This window comes from Apiospora aurea (assembly GCF_038362705.1).
Source record: "Apiospora aurea strain CBS 24483 chromosome Unknown utg000010l_segment0_segment0, whole genome shotgun sequence".
Taxonomy (NCBI): Eukaryota; Fungi; Ascomycota; class Sordariomycetes; order Amphisphaeriales; family Apiosporaceae; genus Apiospora; species Apiospora aurea.
In genome coordinates, this window is record NW_027117397.1 from 1,317,569 (window position 1) to 1,338,142 (window position 20,574).

The window sequence follows — 20,574 nt, forward strand, 5'->3', positions numbered from 1 at the left end:
TGGTCCTCCCAGCATTGTTGTAGTAAGGTCGTGTGTGCTGGCGGCGATTTGCCAACGTTGGCCTGCGCCACCTGCAAGACTTGCCGTCCTGGCCTGCTGCACGTCGAGGATCTCCGGTGGTTTGTTCTATTCATGGTCCATATCAGCTATGTGATCGTCCACGCTGTAGTTGATACGTGGGATGTTCCGTCGGCTGCGCTTTGGTCTGCTCTCGTGGGTGGGCTGAGGCAGTCTTTCTACGGCTTCCATGGGCGCGTGAGTCGGGTCCTCTGTGGCCATTTCGGCGTTGTTCCTGCCGGCAGTTGGCGTATCTGATCTCGGGCTGGTGTCCTTTTGTGTGGTGCCGCTCTGGTTTGTTCCTTGGGGTTGGGCTGCCTTGTAGAGCAGGCTTCCCGTCTGGCGGATCTTGGCCAGCTCACTTCGCGTTAGGCGTACTAGCTTGCCGTGTTTCACGACCGGCTTTGCTGGGCAGTTGTCGTGACTAGCTGGGGCCGGCCCATAGCAGTTCGCACACCGTGGGCGGTCCTGGCACGGTTGCGGGTGGTCATGGCCCGCTGGGAGCCGGGTGCTACAGTTTTCGCACCTATCTGTTCGCGTGCAGACTCGGCTCGGGTGGTATCCTTGGCATCCTGGGTTATGTCTGCTAGGTGGCGTCCGCTTCTCTATCAGCCGGGCGGGCCCGCTCGCGCCGAAGAGCCGAAACGGACGGACTTTCTGCAAGAACGAGACGATGCACGACCTCTTGTTCGTTCCCGGGGCCGGCTCCTGGCGTGCCCAGCGCACGCTTACTGGTTCGACACCGGTTTGCGCAATAACTTCATCTCGTAGGAGGGTGTCGGTCTCGAATGTCTCGCCGAAGATGTTCGAGAGCCGCGTCGGGCAACCCGGGACCACGTAGTTCACCCACGTGATTGGGACCTCGACCGCGTCCGCTCGTAGGCTTCGCGCCAGTTCCTCTTTCCCTCGGAGGAGTTTCTCCCTCGCTTCCTTGTCTCTCGGGCGGACTGCAACGCCCGTGGCCGTATGGTAGACATCTGGGATGTCCACAAGGGATAGGTTTAGAGTCTTGCATACGGCTTGTCGTAAGGCGAAGTTGTGCTGGCTGTGTGCCCAGCCTCGATGTTCCTCGGGGATCCTGGCTAGGACTCGGAGGTCCTCTCTTTGTTTCGTTTGTTGGGTTTGCTGGGTTTGTTTGTTTGTGTTGTCTTGAGGTGGGTGGCTCTGGTCTGCTCGGGCGACGTCAGCCCAGCTGCGCGTGGGGGCCCTAAGAGGCTCCGCACGGGCTGGGCCGTTCTCCTGTAGGTGTTCGTTCGAGTGGGGGCTAATGCTGTCCCCGGTCTTGGCCTGTAAGAACGCCGTAAAGCCTTTCGTAATTTCTGCAGCTAGCTCCTTGTCTTCCTCGCGGCAGTCTTCAATAATGGTGTCCAAGGCGTGGGCGATCTTAGCAAGCACCGATCGTCGGGTGTTATGTCGTCTGTCCATATCGCTCAGGATCGGTGTCAGTGTGTCCGAGGCTGGGCGGTGTGCTTGAGCCATGGTTCGTAGCGCGGCTTCCTCCGTCGTCGAAGCTTCTCGAGCGTCGTCGACCTTCCTCCGGTTTCGCAGTGGGCCGTTCGCAGGGGCCTCGTTCTGTCCTGTTCGTTTCCTCTTATGCGTATAAGTAGGAGACGGTTCTTCGAGGTGGCCGGGAGGGTTGTTTCCCGTCATCACCTCATCGGCGGTGTCCTCACGGGAAGGTGAGGCCATCACGATGATGGTCCCAGAGTCCATTTGGCCTCTGGGCTGGCGTTGAGGCGCCGGTTGAGGGCTGTTAAGGAAATAGCAGTAGATAGCAGGCTGGCACTAACAGTAGATGCCAAGAAAGAAAGAAAAGAAAGGAAGGTGCGCTGAGGGAGACGGTGCTGGGCCGCGAGCATCCTGAGACATTGAAGAGTGTGAACAACCTGGCAGCAGTACTCAGGGACATGGAAATGCGTAGCTAGGGAGATAAACCCAATTAGCAAGCACACTTATCGACGGATTCTAAATATGTGTTAGTTATTGAAACTAATATATTGCGCAACTCCCAGTCGTGCACAGGAGCTGGCAATGATCGCGAAAGCGAAATGAACACTACATTGAGCAACATAACAAATTCTCATTCGAACCGTGTCACTTCTCACGGCGAGCATCAATGCGAGTTGGGACAAGGCCTCAACTATGGCAGGTGCTTCTGTTGGCGAGGACAGCAAAGATGAGGAGGGAAAGGCAGAGGTAGTCTACAGTATTCCATTTAGTCTTCCCTTGGGCTCTTCCTAGGGGCTGTTGTGCCAGTCAGCCGGTAGGCGGCTGGCGGTCAGGTGTAAGGCCCCTAAGCAACGTGTATGGCCGTCACAACTGAGCATGACGAGGGTCATCTACTAGAAATAGGACCGAGATTCGCGTGTCTCCGCTGACATGAATACTATCAAACAATTCGTAAGGCTGTATAGTGAGCACAGAAGCGACAGCCACTGTTTCGGGATGGATCCTCCCGCAGACCTGATTGTGAAGGCCTAGCCTGGATAGCGCGAATAACTCGGATACATGAATTACTTTAATACAAAAGCCTTAACTCACTCTACATTTAGCTACACTTTATAATGAATACGTGGCTCAGGTCTGTCTTGCAATCAGATTTCTGTGGCTAGTTTGTGTTGCGACAGCGCGTGCCATCGGCCACACATATGCCAAAGGGGCGAGGCGTGCCGCTGCTTGGATTTCCAGCAGCTCAGGCGGTCTGGGGTAAGAATTAGGGCGACCGGACCCAGTGAAAGGCAGGGTGGTCGAGGCGAAGGGAAAGCATCCACCCGACAAAGCCGTCACCCCTGTTGAGCACGCTAGGCGACGCGTCCGTCGCGACGTTCAGCTCGCCCAGCCTTCTATCTGTGAGCCGTGGCGCATCCATTCGATCAACACACAGCTGATCTCGAGCTGTTGTATCGGTTCCCACTGTGCAGAAAGTACCTTTGTTACTCCAGCATGCCCTTCGCTTTTCGCGTGGCGCTAGAAAGGCTTCCCGGGTGGGGTACCTTTTCGTTGACCTCTGGTAAGTGCTTCTGCCGTCGCCGCTCGTCGTGATCCCAGCTCCGCCCGCTCCTCGGCTCTACAGCGGCTGCCGTAGCTATTGGCAAGCCTTCATCCGTACAGACCCTCAGTCCCACCGCTTTCATGCTTTGATTCCCGCCTTCCACCAGCCTAGTCCGAATCCTCCGCAGTACGATGACCGACGCAGCAACGATGCTCCTCGCTGTCGCCGTCGCCGTCGCCTTGGTCACGGCCGTCGCACGACGCCGAATCTAGAGTCGCCTGTGTGCGATGAGCAGCGCCCCCGACTAGACCTGTGCCACTCGATGGCATACGACCAGCAGATAATACTCGACTACGAATCGCTTCGCAGCTGGTCCGGCAGTATAATATGCGCTTAGGACACTCCACCGCGGCAAGAGACAAGGACCTGACGGGTGTCCGCCACGCTTCATGGTAGGTAGGGGTTACGGGCGACTTCAGTCGACAACGGTACGTGCGCCGAATCGTTGCCCGTCGCATGGCTGAGGGCAGCGTACTGGCTACACCTGTGATCCGACCGAGCGTTCGGATATAGTAAGCACCTCATGGCCTTCTTGTCCGGCATATGCAATTCGGAACGCATGTAGGGCACACGTGCTTGAGCCTACGCCATCACGCGGCTGCAGGACGCGTATCATTGGCAGATGGAGAGGCGCCGTAGAGAAAGCATAGCACGCAACACGAACAATCATTAAACGGCCAGGCTGTAACCATGGAGCTCAGAGTGACCATTCACTGGCTAGCCCTCCTAAGGTGTTAGCATGGCTTTGATGGGAAATCTAGCTTGTTCTTTGATGTAATGTCAATTTCGCTATGACGAGATTGCCTGATACTAGACAGACCCTAGATACTGCTCAATCTAGAGAAGAAGGCATAATACAATTCTCAGCCAGCCTATCGCGTTTGAATCCCCTCAACCGGTGTCTGTGAAATGCCTTCGTCTACCCCACTATGCCGTCCCATGTTTCTGAGTACCTTCGTCAGGTTGTTCATGCTGCCGAGCGTGTCGGGATGCTCGCGGCCCAGCACCGTCTCCCTCAGCGCACCTTCCTTTCTTTTCTTTCTTTCTTGGCATCTACTGTTAGTGCCAGCCTGCTATCTACTGCTATTTCCTTAACAGCCCTCAACCGGCGCCTCAACGCCAGCCCAGAGGCCAAATGGACTCTGGGACCATCATCGTGATGGCCTCACCTTCCCGTGAGGACACCGCCGATGAGGTGATGACGGGAAACAACCCTCCCGGCCACCTCGAAGAACCGTCTCCTACTTATACGCATAAGAGGAAACGAACAGGACAGAACGAGGCCCCTGCGAACGGCCCACTGCGAAACCGGAGGAAGGTCGACGACGCTCGAGAAGCTTCGACGACGGAGGAAGCCGCGCTACGAACCATGGCTCAAGCACACCGCCCAGCCTCGGACACACTGACACCGATCCTGAGCGATATGGACAGACGACATAACACCCGACGATCGGTGCTTGCTAAGATCGCCCACGCCTTGGACACCATTATTGAAGACTGCCGCGAGGAAGACAAGGAGCTAGCTGCAGAAATTACGAAAGGCTTTACGGCGTTCTTACAGGCCAAGACCGGGGACAGCATTAGCCCCCACTCGAACGAACACCTACAGGAGAACGGCCCAGCCCGTGCGGAGCCTCTTAGGGCCCCCCACGCGCAGCTGGGCTGACGTCGCCCGAGCAGACCAGAGCCACCCACCTCAAGACAACACAAACAAACAAACCCAGCAAACCCAACAAACGAAACAAAGAGAGGACCTCCGAGTCCTAGCCAGGATCCCCGAGGAACATCGAGGCTGGGCACACAGCCAGCACAACTTCGCCTTACGACAAGCCGTATGCAAGACTCTAAACCTATCCCTTGTGGACATCCCAGATGTCTACCATACGGCCACGGGCGTTGCAGTCCGCCCGAGAGACAAGGAAGCGAGGGAGAAACTCCTCCGAGGGAAAGAGGAACTGGCGCGAAGCCTACGAGCGGACGCGGTCGAGGTCCCAATCACGTGGGTGAACTACGTGGTCCCGGGTTGCCCGACGCGGCTCTCGAACATCTTCGGCGAGACATTCGAGACCGACACCCTCCTACGAGATGAAGTTATTGCGCAAACCGGTGTCGAACCAGTAAGCGTGCGCTGGGCACGCCAGGAGCCGGCCCCGGGAACGAACAAGAGGTCGTGCATCGTCTCGTTCTTGCAGAAAGTCCGTCCGTTTCGGCTCTTCGGCGCGAGCGGGCCCGCCCGGCTGATAGAGAAGCGGACGCCACCTAGCAGACATAACCCAGGATGCCAAGGATACCACCCGAGCCGAGTCTGCACGCGAACAGATAGGTGCGAAAACTGTAGCACCCGGCTCCCAGCGGGCCATGACCACCCGCAACCGTGCCAGGACCGCCCACGGTGTGCGAACTGCTATGGGCCGGCCCCAGCTAGTCACGACAACTGCCCAGCAAAGCCGGTCGTGAAACACGGCAAGCTAGTACGCCTAACGCGAAGTGAGCTGGCCAAGATCCGCCAGACGGGAAGCCTGCTCTACAAGGCAGCCCAACCCCAAGGAACAAACCAGAGCGGCACCACACAAAAGGACACCAGCCCGAGATCAGATACGCCAACTGCCGGCAGGAACAACGCCGAAATGGCCACAGAGGACCCGACTCACGCGCCCATGGAAGCCGTAGAAAGACTGCCTCAGCCCACCCACGAGAGCAGACCAAAGCGCAGCCGACGGAACATCCCACGTATCAACTACAGCGTGGACGATCACATAGCTGATATGGACCATGAATAGAACAAACCACCGGAGATCCTCGACGTGCAGCAGGCCAGGACGGCAAGTCTTGCAGGTGGCGCAGGCCAACGTTGGCAAATCGCCGCCAGCACACACGACCTTACTACAACAATGCTGGGAGGACCACATAGACGTGATCCTCGTACAGGAACCATCCGTCACGAACGACGGCCGGAACAGATTCAACTCGCACCCGGGCTACAATGCTTACGTCCCGGTGGACAATTGGGACGGCATCACCTCCCAACCCCGAGTAATGACTTATGTTAGGAAAGACAGCAGACTCAAAACGAGACAAAAGCGACCATGGAAGACCAGAGACCTCCTATGGCTCGAGGTCGACCACTGGACCTTCATAAACGTATACAAACCCCCACATGAACCGCTAAGCCGGGCGACACGACTCCTTTTAGACCTACGACCACCACCCCACTGCGTAGTCGCAGGGGACTTTAACGCCTGGTGCAGCGCCTGGGACCCAGACGTGCCCCAAACCCGAAACGGGGGCATCGAGATCCACGACTGGGCTGGTGATAACGGACTCAGCTACATCGGGGAGATTGGGATCCCGACACACGCAGCGGGACGGACCATCGACTTAGCCTTCTCGAACATTCCCTTCGCCGCGGCGGAAGTGGACCCGAGACTTCAGACAGGAGCAGACCACGAAACAATCCGAATCTTGATCCCTCGGCCCGACCACACATCAGGAACGCAGTTTCGGTACTCGGTACCAGAACATAAACTCACAGCCTTTGCCGGCACGGTCGAACTGGGTGTGCAAAGCCTCACGCCACTCCCGCCGATACCGACGACGGACCAGTTAGACCAACAGACAACGGAGATCCTGAGCCTCTTACGAAGAGCACTGGAAGCGGTCGGGAGACAGCCAGCGAAAGATGGTCACGACGCGCCGTGGTGGACTGACGCCTGCCGGGAAGCCCGGGATGCGTTCCGACGAGCAAGACGACACCACCAAGGGGACTGGAGGCACCTAGAAGAACGAAAACGCTTCCTCGCGGTAGTCCGGAAGGAGAAGCGGGAATACTGGCGACAGCGAATCGACTCGATCCAGTCTGACAAAGACCTGTACGAGGTGGTTCGATGGCACAGGCTACAGCCCGCCCTGCAAGCGCCTCCTCTTGTCATCGACGGCAGGACGATTGAGGACACGGAAGAGAAGGCGCACGCCCTGCGCAAGACTCTGCTGGAGCGATTCACGGACGCCGAAGACCTCGAGGACGACCCTCTAGAGATCCCAACGGTACCACGGCGCGTCCTCCCCTGGGATACCTACATCTCCAGAGAAGAACTCACAGCTGCCACGATCGCGGTCAAGAGCACCTCCCCAGGAGCCGACGGCATCTCGGTGCGGCTACTGAAAGCGTGCTGGTATGCCATCGAAGAACCGGTACGATCTCTCTTCCAGGCCTGCCTGAGGATAGGACACCACCCACGTCCGTTCCGCACAGCCGAGGTTGTGATGCTGCGGAAGCCGAACAAGAAAGACCTCTCGAACCCTCGCTCCTGGCGACCGATCGCCCTTCTCTCCTGCCTCGGGAAAGGCCTCGAGAGGCTCGTCGCGAGAAGGATAGCAAACATCACGCTCGTATACAAGGTGGTCAGCCCACAACAGGCGGGCGCCCTGCCAACACGAGCTGCCTCGGACCTCCTCGCCTGCTTGACACATGAGATCGAGCATTCCCTAGAGAACAGGGGCACGGCCTCGATTCTTACCGTGGACGTGAAGGGCGCATTCGACGCAACCCTCAAGAAACGGCTTATGCTCCGGATGAGACAGCAGGGCTGGGCCACCCAGCTGGTGAAGTTTGTGGGCTCCTTTATGGAAGAAAGGCAAGCGCGAATCCGACTCGAGGACGTCACAACAGCACCACAGACGATCCAATGCGGCCTGCCGCAAGGATCCCCCGCCTCCCCCGTTCTCTTTCTTCTCTACATTGCCGACATTCTGCTCGAGGACACAAGACACCGGTTTGGATACGCGGACGATATCTGCTTCTACCGAGCAAGCAAGTCCCTCCGAGATAACGCACGACAGCTAGAGACCGACCTGAACGACGTCCTGGACTGGGGCAAAGAAAACAAAGTCACGATCGACCCGGAGAAGAGCGAGCTCCTCCACTTCACACGCGCAAAGAACCCGGGGAATCTCCCTAGCGTCACGGCACGGGGTCATGGGCTTACTGTGCACGCCGCGGACCAGCCCGTACGATGGCTCGGCGTCTGGTTTGACTCGAAGCTTCGGTTTACGGAACACGTGAAGAAGAGGGCGGCACAAGCACGGATCGTCGTCCAGCACCTTCGGAGCCTAGCAACTACCCAGCGAGGCCCCCCACCAAGAGCTCTCCGGAAGACCATATTCACCTGCGTCCTCCCCATCCTCACGTACGGGGCTGAGGCGTGGTACGAGGGGCGGACGAAGGCCCGGCGAACAGCGAGCCGGCAGCTGGGCTTGGAGGTGTCGACCCGCCAAGAGGCGCACATGGATGAAATAGACAGGGTCCTGCGGGAGGCGATCCGGGCTGTGTTGCCTGTATGGAAGACGACACCAATAGCCACACTATACAGAGATGCGGGTGTCCCAACGGCACGAATTGCACTAGAGACAGCGTATTATCGCTTCGGACAGCGGCTCCAGTCGACGGACAAGGACCACATGCTGACCGCGCGGACGGCGCTGCGGCCCTATCCACCGGGCCGCGGCTACGGCTCTCTACAGCCCGCGCGGACCAGGCTCCAGAGAGCGGCCAGACTCCTGCCCAGCTTCCCGAGGCCGCAGTACCTTCCGAAAAGATATGCGCTGAAGCAGGAGCCGCAGAAAGACAAGAAGACAGCGGCGAAGGAGTTCGCAGCGTGGCAGTCAACGCTTCCCGACACCCACCTCATCGTTTTCTCGGATGGGTCGAAAGGACCTGATGAGTCAGTGGGCTGGGGTTTCGCCCTGTACAGGAAAGGACGGAAAGTAGCTCAGGGAAAGGGCCGACTAGGGCTGGCGGAGGTCTTTGACGGAGAGGCTGTCGGGGCATGGCAGGGTCTACTCCGAGCCTATCGAACGGACCCAGGCACGACAATCCACGTCTGCCTCGATAATACGTCGGTCATTCAGAGTCTCACGGGGAATGCGCCAGAGAGCTCGCAAGAGGCCTTCCTCGCCTTCCAGGAGCTAGCAACCATAGCCGACGTCCGCGTTCGCTGGGTGCCGGGCCACGAGGGGATCCAAGGGAACGAGGAGGCCGACAGGCTCGCGAAAGAAGGGGCGGCGCTTCCACCAAGCCGCTCTGCCCAGGCCACGTACGCGGGCGTAGGGAGGTACCGAAGGACGACCATCCAGGAACAGTTTACGAAGTGGTGGGACGAGGCCTCCCAAGGCTGCAAGCGCTACCGGGAACTCGAATTCACCGAAGCCACGCTCAAGGCGCCAAAGGAGCTGGACCTCCCTAGACGGACACTCCACAGCCTCCTCGCGCTCCGATCAGGACATGGAGACTTTGACTGGTATCACAAGAAGTTCCGGCACCTACAGAACGACCGATGCGCGTGCCGAATGCTACGAACGCCAGAACACTTAGTACACTGTCGGAAAACGAGACGACACCAGGCTCGATGGCCGAAGTTCGACCCCGACCCGAAAACCCCACAAGAATACTGGCAGCGGCTAATACACAGTCCGGAAGCGTTTCAGCTCTTCGTAACATTAACAAAATATTATGAAGACGCATGCCCACCCCCGATAAGTAATAGGAGACACTTTACATGAAGCAGTAGCTACTAAAACGGGACGAGCGCCGAGAACGAACTCGCACGGAGGAGTCACGGAGACGGTTTGACCAAGGGATTGCCAGTAGGCTCGATATGCGGGATATCTCGTGTATATGTAGGTAGACTCTCGCACGCCAGATGCCCCTCGGGAGGTGGGACACTGTCCCAATACGGCGATAATACATCCAGTCCAGTCCAGTGAGGAGGCCGACAGGCTCGCCAAACAAGGCGCAGCGCTCCCAGCAAGCCCTACCGCCCCGGCTACCTACGCTGGAGTAGGGTTACAGCGAAAGAGAATGATCCAACGACAGTTCGCGCAGTGGTGGGAAGACGCCCTTCAGGGGTGCAAACGCTACCGGGAGCTCGAGTTCACAGAAGCAACTCTGGGGGCCTCTGAGGAGCTGGACCTGCCTAGGCAAACACTACACTTCATAACCTCGCGCTCCGTTCGGGGCATGGAGACTTCGATTGGTATCACAGAAGGGTTCAACACCCACAGAACGATCCATGCGCCTGCCGAATGCGGCGAACGCCGGAACACCTAGTACACTGCCGGAAGACGAAACGATTCCAGGCCATATAGCCCAAGTTTGATCCTGAACCGAGGACCCCACAAGAGTATTGGCAACGGCTAATACAGCCCGGAACAGTTTTAGCTCTTCGTAAGGCTGACGAAATACTACGAGGATATATGTCCACCACCTAAAGGCCGCAGAGGGCGCCTTCCATGAAGTAATCACCAGCAAGAAGAGGGAAGAACCGGGGACGAACTCGCACGGAGGAGTCACGGAGACGGGTTGGCCAAAGACTGCCACTAGGCTCGATATGCGGGATATCGCGTACATGTCTGTATGTATAGATGTAGATAGACTCTCGCACGCCAGATATCCCATAAGAGGCGGGACGCTGTCCCAATATGGCGATAATACATCCAGTCCAGTCCAGTCTCACTCAGCGCGTAACCTCCTTTTCTTTTCTGGCACCTACTGTTAGTGCTAGCTGAAATTAGATCTAGACTATAGCAGTGTGTTTCAGCTCCAACCTTGCGTCATACCACCAAATCGTGTCGACAGTCGAAAACCGTCAGATATTCAGCATAATTTGGATGAGCTACTAACGTCAGCCAACCTCTTTCTCTATCTTTAGCTGCGGGCCAAGTCCCTAGCTACTTCACTTGCCCACGAGAGGTCGCTTTGAGGTGCACAGCATGCAACTTCTCTGAACAGGACTTCCCGACCCGGTAGTCTGCCCTCCAACTTCTGCTGCTGCTTCTTCGTGGTTTCATTAAATGTGGAAGCAATTTCCCAGGTTCTATAAGCCACTGAAACCTCTTTCAGGCGGTAATAGTCTTCCCAGGTAAACCTCCCGCCGGATCGAGAAGTATCATCTAGAAAGGCACATATAATCCTCTCGAGAACTTGAACTGGCCGTCCGAATGGCAGCCAGCGTTTCCTATCGCTAAAGCAAGTGACGGACGTCAGATGTCTCGCCCGAACCAGCTCCCGACTGATCTCAGCCTGGGAAGTCGTCTTTGAGTCAGCAGTTTCTCCATTTCTATCAATGTGGGGGCACTCGCCATTTCTTCTTCCTTGGGCACAAATGCCAACTCGCGTAGCTCGGGTAGTCCATCGACAATGACGCATATCTCCCGAGCTGAGAGACATGGTGGAACGCAACATTCACTGCGCAATTCCAAAATCCGGAGCCCCTTGTGTTTCAATATGGATTCCAGCATAATGTCACTCGGGCCGATACAGTTGTTCGCCACTGAAAGCGTTCTCAAGGTATTGAAGGATGCGATGAAACGATATCCGACCTCAAAGTTGATTCTTATGGTAAGGCGGAGGGAGCGTAGGCTTGGGGGAGACGCTGTCCCAAACAGAACAGCGAGCCGTTCATAAAGAAGAACGGGATCATTATGATTGTCATCCCAAAGAAGGTCTTCTAGCTTGACGAAGTCGACGAATTTGAGCATGCGCTCAGTATTCTCCCTGTCCAACGGAAGCTTCAAAATATGGAGGGTTTTTAACATGATCAGGGGATATTGAGCTTTCGTTGATCCTGACTCAACTTTGAAAGGGAAGAACATGACGCCGGTGAGGCTGCGTAGTGTTGACGCCGAATTTTCGATTAAGGACTGGGCGACATCGATATTTGGATGATGCCTGTTCGTGCCGCATGCGAATCTTAGGTGCTTTATACCTTTTACCTGACGAATTGGCTCCAGAACTGCTTCGCCGCAGGCGGTCGTCACGCGGAGAGCTTGAAGGTGTTTCAAAGACGCAATAAATTTCGCCATATCTCTACAGAGAACATTAGCTGCAGACGGCGGCTGAAGCTCAGAGCGTCGCCATACTCACACGGTCAGGATGGATGTGTCGATGATCTTGAGTTGATTCAGATTGTTCAATATTTTCTCAATACACCGGACCTCTGTATCCTTATACGGGTCGTCGTTTATTATGAGCTGTCGTACATGAGTAGCGACGATAGGTTTGGTTGTCTGATTGAGCTCATTGGGACAGCGCTCCTGCTGGCCCTCGTCGTTTTCCTTTTTCCTGAGCTGCTTCTTTTGGCCAGTGGTGAGAAGACACTCAAATCGCTTGGAGATTGGGTCATGTGATCGGGTGATGACAATGCGACGATACAAGTGCGGTATCACAATAGCGTTGACAGCCGAGTTGGTCAGGCTAAGGGCATTGATGGTCGGCTGGTGGTCGATGTTTTCGAGGACCATTTTCCAAATCTCAAGTGGAAGGGACGCAAGGTGGCTGAATTCCTTTCTGGCAGCTGTTGAGGGTGCAGTTTCCTGCAGGCGGGAGCGTTTTCGTGTCCTGACCATTTGGGCGACCGTTTTATCGAGCGATTGTAGGACTCTGGGAAGACGAGGGACGAGGTGGAAGTTGGATTGGAAAAGATGACATTGAATTTAACTTGCTGTGCTTTTTATCTTTATCCTGTAGCCTAGCAACCAATTGTTCGGACCATTTTTTCCGCCTATCACTCTTGTCAATCCCAGTAGGAGTACCTCCCTCCCCTTCCCTACCGCGGACGGCAACGGGGATACCGGGATAAGAAAGCCGAGACGAGACACCTCGAGTGCTCCACTCAAGCGAATCAACTACGGCACCCGCAAACGAGATGGGTAATCAGAAGACAGCACGACAGCTCTGCGCGGCAGCGAAGCCGCCTGAAGTCGAGCCTCGTCATCTGTTCTAGGACACCTAGTTGTCACCCATCCCTGTGGCGTCCCAAACTGGTACGTCGGAATGCCACGAAAGGACTGGGCAACTAGTTGTCCGTCTACTGCCCAAATGGAAACGTGTACCGGCCGCTGAAAGCGGGTTGACTTGTCAAGCGTTCGTCGCGCATGCTTACGCTCAGACCGGACATCACCGCCCCAATCATTGACAATGAGGTGTAACTCGTGGTCGGTCTCTGTCCCAAAGAGCACCTTGTCCAAGTTCGGGCCAACCAGAATGGGGATTGGCTGGAAAGGGCCGTCAGGATAGGTCATATCCATTACACTCTGAATCCAAGATTCGTCTTTGAATAACTTTGCCCAGAGGACAGTGTTTGCTTTGCGAACAGAGGTAATAGAAAGCTCTTGCCTATTTGCACGAAAAAATTTCGATAGGGACATTCGCGATATTGGGCTGGGATGATCCGTGATTAACCCATGGAGGTCTTTTGGGATATTAGAAAGCCGGTCCATCTTTATTGCTGGCTGGGGGATTTTTTAAGATGGATCGTGAATTGGGAATATACTGTCGAACACAGAGGGTTAAAAGTCTATGCACTTTTTATAGTCGTAAGACATATCAGTATTATCCGTGTACTGCATTTCACCTTTTAAGCCTACTTTATATAGCACTCATCGACCTAGAATCACAGTGTAGTATGCTTACTGTAAATATATACTGTATCCATCTCGTCTACATACATATGTACATGATACTCCCAAATTGTACTTTTGGCATTCACGCTGACGCTCTATTGGACTGGCCCCGTACAATCAGAGCTAAGTATGGATTCCTAGCAAAACGTACTGTAGGAAATTTGCGTCGCTGGATCCACTCTGTCTTCAATTAGGGGTAAGCGGCATCAAAAGCTGCCCTTCTAATCCACTGATCCACTGTTCTCCAAGTCAGCTGGAGTACAGGGCTTAGCGATAGCGGTACATGTCAGCGCTCAATATGCAGCCAGCCCTACGAAAGTCATGCTTAGTGATGACCGGTACTTCTCCCACATTGCTTACGCACGGCGCAGGCGCCCCACAGTGCATCCTAGGGAGTCATGGGTACCTGTCAGCATCCCACCAAAGCGCTGAAAGGATGCATTTCTGGCGTTTACAAGTACCACTGCGACTAGGTAAGTACCAAGATGACTTGGAGGTTCCCACAACGGCTGTAAGTGGACGACCATGTTCAGCTACTGTGCATCGACGATGATTTGAACGCTTCAGCCCTGTCAAGGTGCTTCATTGTACAGTATGTATGTATGTATCATACGGAAGATGTACTGTACTCATGATCGAAACACAGGACTGGTCAGCCGGTATCCCTTGAATGCTATACATAGCAGGAGTGAGAACAGCAGGGCGTATCCATACGGTAGCGTATTTGCAAAACGCCGTGGGACCCTGTAGTAGCGGGAAACCGCATAATGTTTAACGTCTGCGGTTTGCCGCCTGAGTTAGAGGATGAGATCTGGCGTTTGGCCTTGCCAGCCACGCGGATCTTATGGACAGTCGCAACCAATGGCAACGCGTGGCGGTGGTGCACCTCTAGCCAACTGGTCCCCTCCCTGCTGCACGTATGTTCACGGTCCCGCCTTGTTTGCCGACGGACATACCACAAATTGCCTACAGCACAGCCAGTCTATATTGACTACAACCGGGATATCGTCATGATACACTCAGTTGGCTCTTATCAGACGCAGATCGATGGCCTCAACGCCACACATTTAGTGGGTCTCCACGTCGAGTTTGTTCGGCACCTAGGCGTTCTGGAGTCCGGATGGTACAGCCTCCTATACCGCTTTTCCATAGCTCAATTCGTGGGCCTGCAAACCTTAACGGCCTTCCTAGGCGATCAGACCGACCACGAAGTGGAAATCCTGGAAGCTGACGCCTCCGCAGGGATGTCTTTCGCTCGTTATCCCCATATTCCGAGCTGTGGCGAGCTGGCGGTCCTGCTCAGAAAGTACTTGGTATATAGGTACGGGACGTGCAGGGCTAGCTATATTCCGGTCTGGGAGGAGTTAGATAGAGTAGCTATTCGGTGTGGAAGGTCACGGGTGGTGTTTTCTAGTATAGCAGAAAATATGGGCGTCGAGTCTTGATATTGTGCTCAGTGCTGTGTAGGCCAGGATATTACCCTCTTGAATCGCTACATCCAGGACTTCGAGAGAACGAGGCTGTCAGCACTCAACCTCGCGGTGTCCAGATAATTCTGGCGAATCGCTCTTTACATATTATTCAGACCAAATCGGACAAGCAGCATATACGGCGGGAATGACACCTCCAGAATAGTTCTAGCTAAATATCACGCTTTACAGATTGGCCTCGTCCAAGCAATAATCAAGTCGTCGACCAACATCCAAATCCTCCTATGCCGTCAATCGGCCTCCTGCTGGCCGTCGGTCTCGTACATGGACCAATCCAGTCCCTGATCCATGGCGTCGCGGTTGGTGTTCTTCCGTACCAGGTATTTCTGGCCAAGTTCACCTCGTCCCAGAAGGCCTCGATGTGTGTCGCGCGGCGCTGGCCCTTGCGGTGCACTCTGGCCGGGGCCTGTGCCGCGTGGGCGTGTGTGTTCGGCTCCTCGAGCATGGTGAGCCAGTTGGCCTCCTGCAAGTTAAAGCCGACCGAGCCAAGATGGTACGTCATGAGGACCACCTGCGGATGCTCGCGCGACTCCAGCGCGTCCAGCGTGGCCTGACGCGAGTAGCCGTCCTTGCCATGTCTGCCCTGGTACGGCATGTACGCGTGCATGAATGTGATGCGGAGCCAGGGGAAGTCTCGCAGGAGAATCAGCAGGGTAACTAGGCAAGTCACGGGGTATAGGGCGAAAATGATCAGGTGCTCTGGTTCCTCGAGGGCCATCATCTCCTTAATGCGGCCGTGCAGGCGGTGGTACTTGGGCGATTCAGCGCGCAGGAGGCGGCGGTGCTCCCAGAACGGGCTGTCCTCGAGCAGCTCGAGCGCGGCGTGGCGGTCGTAGTTGGCCAAAGTGAGTTCCATGGTCACCTTGCTGGCGAGCTCGTTGACGGTGGGCGCCATCAGCTGGTCGGTGGTGAGGCCCCCTGTGAACCAAAGCCTGGCGATGGTCGGGAACGTCGCCGAGCGTGCGATGACCGAGTAGCACTCGCTGCCCTTAGCATTGGCCCGCGCTCAGCCGTGGAGGAGCTCCATCTCCACGGACTCCCTAGTAGGCAGCACGCCCTTCCAGTCCGATCTGTATTGGCTCAGTCTCGTAGGGCGCAGTGTTCTTGCCATTTGGGAGCGAGCTGCTCTCGGATCTCGGTCTTGTCCGTCCAGTGCAGCCGGCGGAGGAGGGACTTCTCGGCGGATCTGAATGCCTGCTAGTCACTCACGGTCTCGCTGTAGTGTTCCTAATCGTGTTCCCTGGCGGTGAAGTGGTCTGCAGCCCGGAACCAGGCGTCCGGGCCCGTGGCCTGGAGCGATCCCGAAACTAGGAAGAGGAAGACCGGCCCGTCACACTTCTTCCGCATGTTCTCCAGGAATGTGAAGGGCGCGGTGGGGCTGCCGGAGCCTAAGTATCGATGGGCCTCGTCCATCACAATCAGGCCCGCGGGCAGGTTCTCGGGGAGGCGCCCATGGCCCTGGATGCTGGCGCTCGCGAGGAAGCATGTTCGTTCGCCGCCTACATACTCGGGGAGGAGGCCTTTCTCGTTGCGGTCGACCCCTTCGAGATCTTCTTCCTCGTAGAAGAAGCGTTGGTTCGCCGGATCTTTGGCCTGGCCAGACCACTTATCGTGGTTCACTATCAATTTGAAGTCATTGGCCGGACTGGCAGGGCCGATATCGATGTGTTTCTTGATTTCGGCAACCCAGTTGTTGATAAGGTCGCGTGGCATAAAGACGATCGTCGGCCAGCGGCGTGTCGTCGCTGCGATTCTGCGCGCTCAGTCGTCCTTTTCACAGGGGCACTACAACCCGCCATGCATGTCCTTCCGAGGACACTTGTCGCCTGGCTTCTGGTGCTTGAACGCGGGGGGTGACGGTCCCGGTCTCGTTGTACATGGTCCCGCATCTGAACCAGGTGTCCACGGATCACCATGAGGGCGAGCATCTGCAAAGTCTTGCCCATTCCCATGTCGTCTGCCAACAGCCCTCCGGCAATCCCTTCGCGTGCCTGTTGCGTCAGCAGGATGAATGCGCCCATGGTCTGGTAGTGGTCCAGCGACGTCTGGATGCCGGCGATATTGACCTTGGTGGCGAGATTGTCGCAGCCGAAGAGCTCACAGGTGCCAGCCTATAACTTCTCGCACCAGCCGTTGCGGGCGACGGTGAAGTCGGTGTAGTTGGGGAGGTCCTTGTCGGCCGCGTCTTGGGTGTCCTCTTCTTCGACCTCGCGTTCCTCAGCAGGGTCTCCGGCGGAGTCTTCGAAATTCTCGTCGTCTGGGAAGGGGTCAGCAGAGGCAGATATCTGGGCACATGGAGGCTATTGGCACCATCTTGCGTCAGGTCAATGACATCCGCCATATTTGTGGAGTGCACAGGGCAGAGGTAACACTGGAGGCTGAAGAAATGTTAGTCATGTTGTAGGAGGAGGCGCGCACGCTTGACTGACCAAGTGAGGAGCGATCTAAGCGATGGCGTCGAGTCGGCCCAAATATACGTCGATAAGAGTCGACCTCGGTGGTGGCCGTAGGAGGTGAGACGGTTTGGCTATTGTGCGCACCACGGTGGTCGGCCCCGTCTTCGTCGTCGCCATTGTTGCCGACTTGGGGTTCTGCGCGGGAAGGCTCCTCGGAGCTGCCTGTGGGCTGGCTGAAGGCACTGGCGGAGTAGATGGGTAACTCGATCTTCGAGCGCTTGTTGTCGGAACGGTCAAAGTCCGCCTGTCGCTTCGGACTTGGGCGCTCGGCTGCCTTTGCGCTACGGGCTTGCAGATCACTAATCTTCTGGTAAAGGAATCCTCGACGTCGCCGATGCCCAGTGTATCGTAGAGTATTCTTCTCGTGTCCTCGTTCGTGGTGTTATTGACGAGGAAGCTTCCTGTGATTTTTCCTTTGTGAATCTTCTCATCGATGCCGTCGGGCAATCCTTCAATCGAGCAGAGCTCCAGCACGACGCGGTCGGTGTCCTATAGGGCCGGGTTATCCATGATGGAGCATGCTTTCGTAGAGTCGGTTGTAACGTAGGATATTCTGGGCGCGGTCGGGTGCAAATTCGCGAGTGGGTGGCAGGGTGGCAGGGTGGCGTCGCTAACCACTTGCAGTATTGGTATAGGTGTTGGAGGAGGTAAAGCCGAAGTGAGTGGGCGGCGTTTCGCAAGTCGATTGTGATGTTCGTCGGCGTCGTTGGAGATGGTGGGCTTGGAGTCTCGTTGTTCGCAGAAATAACTAGAAACATATACAAGGTTTATATTACCTTTAAGTGAGGCCATTAGAGAATCTTGCAGTGATTTTATTCGATGGAATCGACGTCTATTTCTCAAGCTTATGTATAAGCCGTACCAGATGAGTTAAATATGTAAGAAGTCGCACGGTTTAGGTCCTTGGAATTGCGATGCTTCATTACTTGCTTAGCTATTCTCTCTGTCTACTGTGATCGTTTCAATCTCCCAATAAATATTCCATCTTTTACAGCTATCCGGGTAGCCATAAGGGTAGCCACAAGGGTAGCCTTATTTGCTCGTTTTGGCACCTGGATGGGTTGGTGAGTCGGTTTCCGTGTGCGCCGACTAATGGGCGCGTCAACCGGATTCCTAATAATCTTACCCAATTGATTCGCCTTCCAACAAAATAGGCAAGAGAGCAAGAAAGCAGTAAAAACCGGACAACAAAACTCTAGAACTGCGATTGCTCACAGCTGCTTACGGATGAGACCAAGAGCCCACATGTCTGTCTACCTTGTCGATATAGTCACGAGGCAGAGCTAGCATAGCCACAACGTCTGCATGAGGCCCAGGCCTCGGGTCGGACGATAAATTGACCATCATCATCATCATCAGTCACGAGGCAGCATGATATTTTGGGTGACGTATAGGTTTCCGTTCCCGTCAATGTGTTAATCGTGGGCTTCCACGGCGTTGAAGTCGGCCGGGTGGAGGGTAAAGACCTTGAACTCTTCTTGGCTGGACTGCGCGTGGTAGTCGGAGAGGAACTGGGCAACATGGTAGGCGTTCGGTGGGAGACCTTGACACGTAAGGTGCAATTCGGGAGTGGCAGAATTGTCGGCATCGTGAAGCCCACCGGGCTTGGACTGGCCCTTGGGCTGCTGGTGTTGCGGCTTGACCTGCGGCTCGTGGTGGTGGGGGTGGTGCGGCTGATGCGGTTCGTGAAGTGATTCATAGTGACCTGCATCTGGCAGTTGGCCTTGCGGCTTGAAAGGTCCTGTCGGTGCCATGCTGTGATTAGCCTTGCTGGTGGTGCACAGAACGGGCGACGACGAGCTTTGTGAGTATCGGCGAGGATGAAGATGAAATCACAGGGTCGGCGACTTGGTCACCAAGAATAATAATTATTTTAGCTATGCTATAAGCGGGGTCGGCGAGTCGGGTAATTTAGCGCCTGCCTGCTTAGTTAGGTTACTCCCTGTGCTATTGTTCACAATGCTTACATACCCCACTCTACCCCGCGGTGTACATCTTGGTATTACAAGGACGGTTGCTGCATCTGAACTTTCCATACGACTCGACCTCCGCTACGTATTGTCAGATGGAAAGGTGCGAGTACATCGGAGGTTTTGAATAAGGATGTTCCGAGCCAGCCCCTTAAGCGGGGTCTTGTACCGCATCATGTCAGATGTAAAGGATGGTTAAGCATATGGATTAAGCCATCCAGAAGCATGTGTCCGGAACAGAGGAACCTTACAACCGGATGTCCGAACATGGACGTGGCAGGCATAAAGAAGGAGGGCATATCTCTGATCAAGACAGACGGGAGGAGAGAGCAGAGACACAACAATAATCACTTAATACACCACATCTGACAGCACTCACTAATACGCCAGCAACCCTCGCGACCGGATCGTTTAGTCTTGATTCAGCGACCCTGAGCTGGACAAATGGGCCCTCACTCTATCAATTATTATATTCCAGGATTCTATTCCCGTTAAACCAAGGCTCATCTTTATCTTCCTCGAATCGCTACAGTCCAGGTTGGTAAGGAGCACTGCTCCGCGCTCCCCTCGAACGCCTTACTACCAGCCGTTTAACTGCCTTTAATACCAGCCCGCGCAGTAATTGCATCACCCGCCTCGTAAGCTACTCTTAAGCTCCACCTTCTTGGTGGACGTCCTGGCTTACCAGATGGTAGTAACTGTGCGAAAAGACTGGATTTGGTAATAGAGAACTTAACTGGCGTCGCCCTAGGGCAGCGGCCCCTTAAGCGTATCGTTAGGCAGAAGTACACCTAACAAGAAGCTTTGTGGCCAGTGCCGAGCTTATACCGGGGCTTCTGCATGAACAGCGTTTCAGCCGACAGTAGTGACGGAGCTTTCAGTATCAAGGAAGCTGAGGAACATTGAAACGGTTCCTAGATCAGGGTTCCTGGATTACGGTCACTGGATAACGGCTCCTGGATACCTGTTCCTGGAACATGGTTCCGGGGTCGCGGTTCCTGAATCGCGGTAGCCACCTTGGAAAGGTAACAACGACACCACACTTATAAAGCCCGGCTCTTAACAACGGATAGCAAAGAATACCGAGATAC

At 55.4% G+C, this 20,574-nt stretch overlaps 6 protein-coding genes across 6 annotated transcripts; 2 read left to right on the forward strand and 4 right to left on the reverse strand.

Annotated features, from left to right (window-relative positions):
* Positions 1–449: 449 nt before the first annotated feature.
* PG986_014445 (uncharacterized protein) lies at positions 450–1,746 on the reverse strand (the record flags this gene model as incomplete). The annotated part of the gene is made up of 2 exons (XM_066850667.1): positions 450–629; positions 790–1,746. The coding sequence occupies 2 exons, from the start codon at positions 1,744–1,746 to the stop codon at positions 450–452; spliced, it is 1,137 nt and encodes a 378-aa protein (XP_066692905.1).
* Positions 1,747–3,000: 1,254 nt separating this feature from the next.
* On the forward strand, positions 3,001–5,566 carry PG986_014446 (uncharacterized protein; the record flags this gene model as incomplete). The annotated part of the gene is made up of 6 exons (XM_066850668.1): positions 3,001–3,067; positions 3,169–3,429; positions 3,510–3,621; positions 4,208–4,734; positions 4,877–5,226; positions 5,387–5,566. The coding sequence occupies 6 exons, from the start codon at positions 3,001–3,003 to the stop codon at positions 5,564–5,566; spliced, it is 1,497 nt and encodes a 498-aa protein (XP_066692906.1).
* Positions 5,567–11,146: 5,580 nt separating this feature from the next.
* Positions 11,147–12,511, reverse strand: PG986_014447 (uncharacterized protein; the record flags this gene model as incomplete). Its single annotated transcript, XM_066850669.1, has 2 exons — positions 11,147–11,972; positions 12,030–12,511. 2 exons carry the CDS (start codon positions 12,509–12,511, stop codon positions 11,147–11,149), a joined length of 1,308 nt encoding a protein of 435 aa, XP_066692907.1.
* Positions 12,512–14,754: 2,243 nt separating this feature from the next.
* Positions 14,755–16,168, reverse strand: PG986_014448 (uncharacterized protein; the record flags this gene model as incomplete). Its single annotated transcript, XM_066850670.1, has 3 exons — positions 14,755–14,921; positions 15,322–16,040; positions 16,095–16,168. The coding sequence occupies 3 exons, from the start codon at positions 16,166–16,168 to the stop codon at positions 14,755–14,757; spliced, it is 960 nt and encodes a 319-aa protein (XP_066692908.1).
* A 287-nt stretch (positions 16,169–16,455) lies between these two features.
* Positions 16,456–17,174, forward strand: PG986_014449 (uncharacterized protein; the record flags this gene model as incomplete). Its single annotated transcript, XM_066850671.1, has 2 exons — positions 16,456–16,893; positions 16,956–17,174. 2 exons carry the CDS (start codon positions 16,456–16,458, stop codon positions 17,172–17,174), a joined length of 657 nt encoding a protein of 218 aa, XP_066692909.1.
* On the reverse strand, positions 17,169–19,267 carry PG986_014450 (uncharacterized protein; the record flags this gene model as incomplete). Its single annotated transcript, XM_066850672.1, has 4 exons — positions 17,169–17,314; positions 17,487–17,730; positions 17,814–18,002; positions 18,947–19,267. The coding sequence occupies 4 exons, from the start codon at positions 19,265–19,267 to the stop codon at positions 17,169–17,171; spliced, it is 900 nt and encodes a 299-aa protein (XP_066692910.1).
* Between the last annotated feature and the right edge of the window lie 1,307 nt (positions 19,268–20,574).